This window comes from Neophocaena asiaeorientalis, unplaced genomic scaffold (genome assembly GCF_003031525.2).
Source record: "Neophocaena asiaeorientalis asiaeorientalis breed wild unplaced genomic scaffold, Neophocaena_asiaeorientalis_V1.1 scaffold143, whole genome shotgun sequence".
Lineage (NCBI taxonomy): Eukaryota > Metazoa > Chordata > Mammalia > Artiodactyla > Phocoenidae > Neophocaena > Neophocaena asiaeorientalis.
The window spans coordinates 1,293,598-1,304,677 of NW_020175536.1; the positions used below are offsets into that span (position 1 = coordinate 1,293,598).

Here is an 11,080-nt window from a genome sequence, read left to right on the forward strand (position 1 = left end):
CCGCGGGGGGGGGGGCCCGGCTACCAAAAAAAAAAAAAAAAAAAAAAAAAAAAAGAAATGAAGAAGAATGAAGTTTTAGTCAGCCAAAGCTGTACATGTTCATATAAATATAACCAAAATCATAAATATTTCAGACTGTTTGAAGTTGCAGTGGATTCCTAAATGATTGAATCTGGTTACCTACTCCATTTTTTCCCCCTTAGTTGTTATCTGAAAGCAGAATTTGACAGTTAAAGGACATCTGATCAAGAGGGTATGCTCACGGGCTTCCCTGGTGGCGCAGTGGTTGAGAGTCCGCCTGCCGATGCAGGGGACACGGGTTCGTGCCCCGGTGTGGGAGGATCCCACATGCCGCGGAGCGGCTGGGCCCGTGAGCCATGGCCACTGAGCCTGCGCGTCCGGAGCCTGTTGCTCCGCAACGGGAGAGGCCACAACAGTGAGAGGCCCGCGTACCGCAAAAAAAAAAAAAAAAAAAAAAAAAAAAAAAGAGGGTATGCTCACATGGTTAATACAGGGTAATGATTCTCAAACTTTGATTTCTGGACCTCTTTCCTTTTTTAACAATTATTGATGACCCGAAAGAACTTTGTTTATATCTATCAGTATTTACCATATTAGAAATTAAATTTAAAAAATTTAAATATTATTTAAAGAAATAAATCTGTTTTCTTAGTCCATTTGGGCAGCTATATTTCTCACAGTTTTGATGGCTGGAAGTCCAAGTTCAGAGTGCCATCATGGCCTTCTGGTGAAGGCCTTTTTCCGGGGTGCAGACTGCCAACATTTCGCTGTGTTCTTGAATGGTGGAAGAGGGCTGGGGCCTCTGTGGGGTCTCTTTTTTTTTGTGGGGTCTCTTGATAAGAGCATTAATCCCATTCATGAGGATTCCACCCTTATGACCTAGTTAGCTCCTAATACCATCACACTGGGCATTAGGTAGGATTTCAACATATGAATTTTGGGGGAACACAAACATTCAAACCATAGTACTATTATATATTAACATAAATAACATTTTAAAGAAAAATAACTATATTTTCCAAAACAAAGAAGTTTAATGAGAAGAGTGGCATTATTCTACATCTTTTGCAAATTTCTTTAATGTCTGGCTTAATAGAAGATAGCTGAATTTTATGTCTCCTTCTGCATTCAATCTGTTGCAATATGTTCTGTTGGTTGAAGAAATGAGGAAAATCTGACCACACACACAGATAATGTAGGTTGAAAAATAGAGAGTATTTTAATTTTTTTCAGGGAATTGTGGATATTTTTCTTTGGATACTGTGCCAAAACTCGACAAATGGTAGTTTCTTAGCAGTTAATTGTAATGTGGAATCCAAAACTAACTCAATGAATTTTTCGTTGTTTGTTCTATTAAATTCCCTTGGTCTGTCTTGCACTTTGAATAAATAGATCTCTTACCCATGCATGATTTTGTAACATCAAGTGTTGGTAATTTGGAAAATACTGGCTTACTGATTTACATAGCCCTTCAATATTAATGCATTTCATTATATAATATAGTCACATTTGTTAATACCGCTACTGATTTTATCAGAAAAGTATTATCAAATTCATTGTAGCAGATAAAAATTTCCCCCAAGTCTAATTTTCACTCAGAAACTTGAATTGTATCATTGGTAACAAATACTGTCCATTGTTTTCCTTGAAGTGACGCATTCACTTTTGTATATTTTCAAAAAAATGTCTGCAAGGTATTCAGGTCTTAATAATCATAGTTCATATATTGTTCTTTCAAGTCAAAATGATGTTCCATGAAAAAGCCGTGTTTCCTACCATCCTACTTAAGTCTGCAGCAGAAGCATTTTATGTGTATTTCCCGTTTTGTTAATAGGATACTTAAAAATTTTGTACTCAAATGGGGAGATTTAATAAAGTTAATAACTTTTACTGCTTCATCAAGGAAACTGGCTTAAGAGAGATTGGCTTTTTTTTTTTTCCTTCTTTAACTGCACGTGTTTGGCAAGGAAGAATATAATAACTGCTAGTATAGATTGATTTCAATGCCTTGCTTCTTGATTCCTACTAAGGTACCAAAAGTTTTTATTCTTCATCACTTTAACACCATTAGTGCAAATGTCAACACATTGAAAAAGGCAAAACGTGTCTTAGTGATATTATAAAAATAGTTTTGAACTCACAGACCTGCCCTGCTGCCGGAAGTCTGTGGACCATACTTTTAGAATCACTGTTTTTGGGTACAGAGTAGAGGTTTATCTCAGTCACTGGGGGCAGAAGTCTTCAGAGGAGAAAAAAAAATTGAGAAAGTAGGTGAGTGCATGCTTGAGGGGAGATGTCAAGCATTTTTTAAAAGTTTTCAAAGATTTGTGCTAATGTGATTCTTTTTGAAAGACAGTCTGGAACTCAGATGCAACAGGTCCCCTTCATGCACTGGCCAAGGTGTTAAAGGAGAAGGGTGCTTCCTGAAGCTAGTGTACAAGGAACTGTTAATATTCAGGGCAAAATCTCCAGAAGAAAAATCTGGGCTCTGAGGTCTGGCTGCTCCTGTGTCCCGTTATCAGCCTTTTAGGATCTGAGTTTTATTTATTAAACTGAGTTGTAATTCCTGTTACAAGTGTCTCATGTTAGGAAATAACCTGTTCCTTGCAGTGCTCTTTTAAAAAGATATTCTGAATTTTTAAAAATATTGAGCAAATATTACTTTTCTTGGAAAATAAAATTACTTTCATTAAAAGCTGAAAAATCCCACAAAGCTCATATAATATTTCATTCTTTGCTTCAGAGACTTGGCCATGGAGATAAGAACCATGCAGATGCAGACAGATCACCTGTTTTTCTTCAGTTTATTGACTGTGTCTGGCAAATGACAAGACAGGTAATTTATCTGGGATATCCATTCTTACATCTCTCTTTTAAGCTGTCCAGTCAGAGTTGGATTTGATCACTGATTATCTTACATTTCATGTAAAATGGAAATTCTTGTAAGTTTTCTAGGTACTAGAACTATTACCTATTATTACATTATGAATTAAGTTAAACGATATTATTTGGAGGTAGTATTAAACACTTGACAATTTCATTCCATTAGCATTTCAATGCTTGGCATTGATAATAACGCCTGAGAGTTTTGGACAATTCCTCTTTTGTTTTGGACAATTAGTGTTAAATAATGGCTTTATATTCACCCAGAAACTCATCTGTACATTGCTAAAGGAGGTAAAGAAATGAAATAGGCTAGGTAACTGAAGCAAAATGAAATCATGTTTTAAGCACTTTCGATGGAAAAATGTATTTAGATGGGAATTATGGCAAGGTATGTATGTAATAGATTCAGTTCTTTTTGTTTTTAGGTATGGAGAGAGAGATTATGTTCTTTTAGACTTAATCAACATTCTAGCAGATGATTTGAAATATTACTGTAAATAGATTTAGTCTTTTGGAAAGATACCAGAGGAGATTGAAAAACACCTGATTTATTATGGGATCACTTCACTAATGAGGCAAGGAATTGGTGTCTTAAAAATGTTTAACTCAGGAAAAATAATCTCAGAACCCAAAAGTTAGATACATTGCATTGGTGTATCAGTTAATTATTTCTTTTTCAGTTAATTATTTATCCAAGAGTTTTATTAGACCTCAAACAACTTGGGAGCCTGGTTAGTTTTTCATTAGACTGCCACAGGAATATAAAGTAGGGCAGTTGCTGGCTCTGCTTGGCTTTAGGATTGTGTTCTGGTTTCAATAAAATACTCTTTATTTCATTAAGAGAAAAATGGTGATCCTCAAGTGAAATACATTAATTACATATCAAATAGTTTATTTTTCTCCCATAAGCATTTCAGTTTGGGTGGATTGTTTTGAAACCTGCTGGCTTAAATGAAGTGTCCTAATAGATACGACTACCATTTGTTAAGGCTGGTATTTTAACACATGTGATGCAAATGTGTATACAATTCAGTTTTGTTCTACAAATTAGGCCCTTGGCATACTAGGGGGAAGGGAGACACAACATGCTTATTAGTTTAATAATGTTTACTGCTTCTTGGAGTAGGTTTGAATTTTTCCTTTGGAACTGCCTTTGAGATAGTTTTCGATATATTAGCTATTACAAATCCTTATCAATCCTTTTTTTGGGGGGGGGTATTTGACCATAAACAATAGGACCTACTTTTGACCATTATCAATCTTTAAGTAATATTTGACAGTGTTGGTAAAAATCAAATATGCCATATCAAAGGACTACAAAGGTCATCATTGATGGTTAAGTGTACTGCTTTCTGGGGAACATACCTTGAAGGGAGCAATGTGTGTGAACTATTAGTTCTGGTATATTGGTTAGAAAAACAAAATCAGTCACATTTACCAATTGTTCACATAGAAGAGTACATGACAAATGCATTTCTTTCTTAGTAGTTGTGTTAACTTTTTATATGCTGTATATGTAAAAGCAATTTAACTCTAATTTTGAGCTTAAGTTAATAAATAATGTAATACCAGTTTAATCTTGTTTCATTGATAGAACTTAAAATACCACTATAGTTGTGAGTCTTTATTGTAAATGTCTGCTTATATTTTTCTGTATGATATTTTCTTCCTGAGCATTGAATGTGTTAGATAGTAATAATGTTTATTGGCAATCGTCAGTTTTATGAATAATTGAATGTGCAGAGATTTAAATAGCAAATTTGTTAAAATGGGACCAATAATGTAATTAGCCAGATTCTACATCTCCTTCTGCCCTCATCCCCATCCTCTCAGTCCTGGGATCAGGAAGCAGTTGATAAAGGGCCCTTTAGAGTTTAAACATGTAAGGAGACAAAATATTCCTCCTCTGCTCAGAATTTTAAAAACAAGAGCAGCAATTAGTACTCTATTTAAATAATGCTCTAAAATAATGCTATTTTAGTTTTGTTGTCAGGAAATGCTCACTGATTAAGCCATCTTCTCATAATTGAGAAATAGTTTTGCCACAAAGATGAAAGACTAATCATAGGCTTAGCTCCTTCGGCTTGCTATGTAAGGGGTCAGGGTGCATTCATGGTTGACTAATAAATAAGGCTGTTAAGAGTGTATATCAGTACAGGAGATGGGGCGACTTCCCTGGGGGTGCAGTGGTTGAGTCCGCCTGCCAGTGCAGGGGACACGGGTTCAATCCCTGGTCCGGGAAGATGCCACATGCCGTGGGCTAAGCCTGTGTGCCACAACTACTGAGCCTGTGCTCTACAGCCTGTGAGCTACAACTACTGAGCCCGCGTGCCACTACTGAAGCCTGTGCGCCTAGAGCCCATGCTCCGCGATAAGAGAAGCCACTGCAATGAGAAGCCCGTGCACTGCAATGAAGAGTAGCCCCAGCTCGCTGCAACTAGAGAAAGCCCGCATGCAGCAACAAAGACCCAATGCAGCCAAAAATAAATAAGTAAAAAATTAAAAAAAAAAAACCCAACAGTACAGGAGATGGGATTTGTTCTGTAAATGAATGAATGAGATTTGACAAAGTTTCTTACAATTGATTGGCTTTATGTTGGCATGTGCTTTATTACCTGCTTCATTTGCTTCACAGCCACAAAAATTATTATTCAAGAATTGTTCGAGAAGATAAATTGTTTGAGAAGATAAATTTGCCACGTTACCGTGCTTATAAATTTAGGAAACTTCAAGGCAAAGTTGTTTTCATCCCTGTCCCTTTTGCGTGCAGTTCATACTGTTTTCCTCCACTATGGGGTAGGGATCATTCTAAGAAAAATTTGGCACCAATATTTATTTCCCAAATCCACAATCCAAATATTCATGGAATTCCTTTTCACAGTCCTATAAATGGTACAGTGCTACATAGAAGCTTTCAGATAATTCTTGAAACATTAGATGGATAGGACGGATTATACTAAATCCCTTACCCTCCTTCCTGGTATCTGTAATTGGTCCTTGATACATTCCCCCAAAATTGTGTTGTTTGTGTAATAGCAAGACATCCAGTCAAGCACTTGTCCTAGGTTAAAGAGACAGTGAATTTTCTTTTTTTAGAAAGAGGCTGCCAGAGTACTGGATTACAAGATATCCTGGTTTGAGTGCATGTTCCTTGAAAAGATAAGTAGGTTGGCTTTTAAATGATCTGCATGTCTGCCTTGGAATTTATTTTTGTGCATTGCTGACATTTTCTGGAGACGTTGATATTTTTTTGTGTAATTCCTAGAAACAAGACTATGTTGAAAATTTAAAGAAACATCTTACTATGTTGCTTATGGTCATTTTTGGCAGAGAAAGACAAGTCAGAATTTATTAGGCTCAAGTTGAGGGTTAACTGATATAAACAGATGCAGAAACATCAAGATCAGACCATTCAAACTCTTACTGTACAAGAAAAGGAGATATTAGGAAAAATTATCTCAGAAAATAATTTTGAACAGAAGACCAAGCAGATAATGCCATAATGGCTTAGAAATATATAGTCTTGAATATTGTTCAGCCTAATTTTAAGAAGTATTACAAAGGATCTGCCAGTATACAGGGATGAATATGCTTGAGAAAATGTCTTAGTAATTTTGTGGTGTTTGATTTTGCAGTTTCCTACAGCATTTGAATTCAATGAATATTTTCTCATTACCATTTTGGACCACCTGTATAGCTGTTTGTTTGGAACATTCCTCTGTAACAGTGAACAGCAGAGAGGAAAAGAGGTAAAACATGAGCCCTTACCCTCCCCCCGTATCCCTAATATGTGCTTTCTCTACTAGAGTGCATCCTCTGATGGATTTCAACTTAACAGTTGTTCTTTTGGATGATTCCTTTAGCTATATTTTATTTTATATGCTGTAATATGCTTCTTTCCATACATCTGAACCTGATCTATTTTAAAGCACCTCTGTCACAAGGCTGAATATGCTAGCCAGCTGTCAGTTGAGTTTATGGGTAGGAAGCAGTGTCTCCTAAAGAGAACTGAAGTATGTGGAGTCTTAGGAGTGCCCATGTACCTGTCACTCCCTGCAGGATGGAAATCCATCAAAACAGGTGCAGAAAAATATAATTAGCCAAAAAAAATGTATTTGAATGAATGGACAGCTCACTTCCCCAAATATATTCTGCATATGTATGAGCCATTTTAGGTTTTTTTTAAATTGTAAAATAATATCATAAAACATTCGAACACTGAAAAGACATTAAGCAGGAAGTTAAAATTTGTTACCCCACTAGCCCAGAGTTACCACTTTTAAGTGGTTGATATTATTTAGAAGAAACCTTGTAAGGATTACACTTCAGGTTGTCTTCCTCAAAATACATCTATCCTATGTATGAAATTCTAAATTATCTTGTTTAGTGTCTCCCTCTGCTTCAGTTTCCATTCTAAAAAATGTGGCTATAAAATAGTTTCTTCATGTTTTTCTATAAAGCCTAGTGGCAAAGAATGCTTGCTCTGGAGCCAGGCTGCCTGGGTTCAAATCTTGGATCTTTGACTTACTGTGTGAAGTTGGGCAAGTTAATTTAGGCTTCTGTAAAGTAGGGATGATAGTGCTTACTTACTTAAGTACTTCGTACTGCTTACTGTTGTGAGGATTGCGTAAAATAGGCCATACAAAACACTGTAACAACTGCCATGTAGTAAGTGCTTCCTAGACGAGAAATTCCTTGACGACCGGTATTAAATTTTTTAATTCACCATTACATCTTCAGTATGTAGCATGCAGTAAATATTTCCGTGCATAGTAGGCAGTCAAGAATTTATTGAATGTCTCATAAACAGTTGACATTTGTATATAAAGCTATGCATTTACTTACCATATGACCTGGTAATCATACTACTGGGTATTTATCCTAGAGAAATAGAAACTTTTGTTTCCACAAAATTCTGATTTTCTTCCCACAAATGTTCATATCAGCTTTACTTACAGTGGCTGAAAACTGAAAACAACCTAAATGCTCTTCACCTGTGGTATTTCTATATGATGTAGTACTACTCAGCAATAAAAGAAACAATTATTGGTACAAAAAAAGAATTTCTTGCACGTTAGGTAATTAATAGATAACTTCCAAAGATACTTTCATTTTTTGAGAGCCTCAGATAGGATTCACTATGTCTTTAAAAAAAGAAATGTTTTTAAAACTGAGCTATAATTTGCATTCCATAAAATTCACTCTTTTAAAGTGTATAATTTAGTGGGTTTTAGCATCTCTCGAGTTGTATAGCCATCACTACCATTAATTTCAGAACACTGAAAAGAAACCCCATACCTGTTAGTAGCTTCCCATTCTTCTCCTCAGACCCTGGCAAACACTAATCTGTCTCTTAATTTGCCTCTTCTGGACATTTCATATAAATGAAATCAGTCAGGGTGTGGCCTTTGTGTTTGGCTTCTTTCACTTAGCATAATGTTTTCAGGGTTCAATTTGTAGCGTGTATCAGTACTTCATTCCTTTTTATGACTGAATCATCCATTGTATTGATATACTGCATTTCATCCATTTATCAGTTGATGGTCTTTTGGGTTGTTTCTACTTTTTGGCTACTATGACTGATGCTACTTTGAACATTTGTGTACTGGGTTGTGTGTGCATGTGTTTTCACTTCTCTTGGGTATATACCTAAGAGTGGAATTGCTGGTATGGTAACTCTGTTTAACTTTTTGCAGAACTGCACAGTTTTCCAATACCCTCTAATTTTAATCTAAGTGGGGCTGTCACCACAGTGTCTTGAGTTCTCTCTCCCTCTGAAACAATTTAAATGAACACAATATACCTCTTTACAAATTCCATCTAAAGTATAATTAGCTTATGTAATGGAGAATCTTTTTCCTTCTTATAGAATCTTCCCAAAAGGACTGTGTCATTGTGGTCTTACATAAATAGTCAGCTGGAGGACTTCACTAATCCTCTCTATGGGAGCTATTCCAATCATGTCCTTTATCCAGTAGCCAGCATGCGCCACCTAGAGCTCTGGGTGGGATACTACGTAAGGTGGAATCCACGGATGAAGCCACAGGTATGCCCTGCAATATACAATGAGAGTTTTTATCCATGCAGTTGTATGAATTACATTCGTCCCCTTTAAAGCAGCTAGAAAAATTATCTGTGCATATTTAAAGCTTTCACTTTTTCCTGTTAACAGTTTTAATTGCATAGTAGAAAAAGCACTACATAGGGATAATCAGTACACTTGGTTCTTATCATGACTCGCTTGTTTGGCCTTGGACAAGTCACTTCTGTTTTGTCTTTTTTCCCCTCTTCTATAAAATGAGGGCGCTGGACTAGAGGTCTTGTTTTAATAGGCTGGAGAAAATAGCTTTAGGAAAGTTAAAAGCCTAACAAAATTCTGGTTGATTTTTTTAAAATGTTATGGAATATTTATGCTTAGAACTGTTTAAAAGACTAAAAAGTCTGCAACTAAATGACAGGAAATCTTTGAGTATTGGCTTTTAGATTACATTGTTACTTAATTATTTGTTGTATTTGGCTAAGTACCAGTTTCAGGGTATTCTGTGGAAACACTTGGGGGGCACTAGGGAAGCCAGTGAAAAGAGCAGTGGTGTCAGAGGAGTCCCTAAAGTTAGTTTTCACTGATGTTCTGGAAAGGTGGGTGTGGTCCCCATAGCTGAAAACACACACATTGCAGCATTGAGGGAAGGAGCTCTATACTGGAATGACTTGACTTTGGGTTTGTTTAGGATTGCCTAGTTAAATAATTTTAGGGTGTGCTGCTCTTGTAGGAGCCCATTCACAACAGATACAAAGAACTTCTTGCTAAACGAGCAGAGCTTCAGAAGAAAGTAGAGGAACTACAGAGAGAAATTTCCAACCGATCAACCTCATCCTCGGAGAGAGCCGGTTCTCCTGCACAGTGTGTCACTCCTGTACAGACTGTTGTGTGAGAGGGCTACCGGATGGGGCCATCGGTCATCGCCATGAACTCTGATTACAGTGGCAGCTTCATGAGGAGAAAGTTTCTGCATATAGAACCCATCTGTGAGAGAACTTAAGTCACTTTATTTATTTTAAATCTCTCTAGGATGAGTTTAGAACTGTAGCAGTGCAGGTGGTTTAAGTGAAATAACCCCACATGTAATTACATGATTATGACACTAATCTTATAAGTCACCCAAAGAACATTACAATGCTTCAGTCCTGGATGCGCAGTGGGAACAAGTTTCTGATTTTAAAAGGAAAATCCTGTCTCAGAAATTTTGGTGTGTGGTAAGATCAAAACACAAACTACTTCAGAAATAACTTCTTGATGGGAGAGCACTCATCGCACAGGAGGAGCATCAGCTTTCAAACCAAACCAATACTGACATTTCATGGCATTATTCATACTGGGCTTCAGTGTCATCATCAAGATCATTTGATGCTCCTTTGCCCGTCATGGGTTTTTCCTTTTTGTAGTAAGTCATTTACTTTCACCATTCAAAACTCGTGTTCTTCATATAATAAGGCAAAGTCTTGAGGATATTATGGTGTAGTAATAGTTGAAAATTATTGCTGTCATTATTTATGTACTTAATTTAAGATGTATTAGATAGCTGTTCCAAAATGATGCCTTACAGATGTGCTTGGGAGGAGGATGGAGAGGAGAAAGTGGTAGCCATCCAGGATTTCAAAGAATTCCACATCCTTCAGATTAGTTTCCATTTGCACAATTACTAGAAACATCATGAAACATATTTTAAAAACTCATTATCTGCCCTACTTCGTTATAGTTACATTTTTTTTGAACACAGAGAAGTTAACTGGCAAATTTTGAGGCAGTATGTAAAAGTTTAGTAGGATTGACATTTTTTCTGAAGTCTGTATAAATAGCATATGGTGAGAAGTACTGTGCTCAAATTTTACATGAAATATTTGACTATTACTTTCCTTTGCAAATTCTGTAATTCCACTGAATGATTAAGTCTACCAAAGAATTTATTGCATGTAAAAATGTGTTACAGTCTCAATGCCAGTAAAGGAAATCCTGCTTCACTTTTTGGCTGCTACAGTAAGAATTCAGCGCTGGTATAAACACTTGACTCCCTGGTGTCTATTTTACTCTGTATAAGAGCCATATGTTATGTACTGTAACACAAAGGAGCTTCTTGTCCCTTGGGTCTTTAATTAAAAGAAAATTTCAACTGAC

The 11,080-nt window shown here is 36.4% G+C and overlaps 1 protein-coding gene across 4 annotated transcripts in view; it reads left to right on the forward strand.

The window, feature by feature from the left end:
• Positions 1 to 11,080, forward strand: part of MTMR2 (myotubularin related protein 2) — a 108,508-nt gene extending 97,428 nt beyond the window's left edge. For 3 of the 4 annotated variants that reach the window (XM_024731318.1, XM_024731319.1, XM_024731320.1), the window contains 4 exons: positions 2,765 to 2,857; positions 6,543 to 6,656; positions 8,777 to 8,953; positions 9,678 to 11,080. In XM_024731318.1, the coding sequence (XP_024587086.1) occupies positions 2,765 to 2,857; positions 6,543 to 6,656; positions 8,777 to 8,953; positions 9,678 to 9,839 (546 nt within the window). In that variant the 3' untranslated portion in view covers positions 9,840 to 11,080. Of the gene's footprint in view, positions 1 to 2,764; positions 2,858 to 6,003; positions 6,071 to 6,542; positions 6,657 to 8,776; positions 8,954 to 9,677 lie in introns of those variants that run through there. The other variant, XR_003001255.1, reaches the window with a different exon arrangement.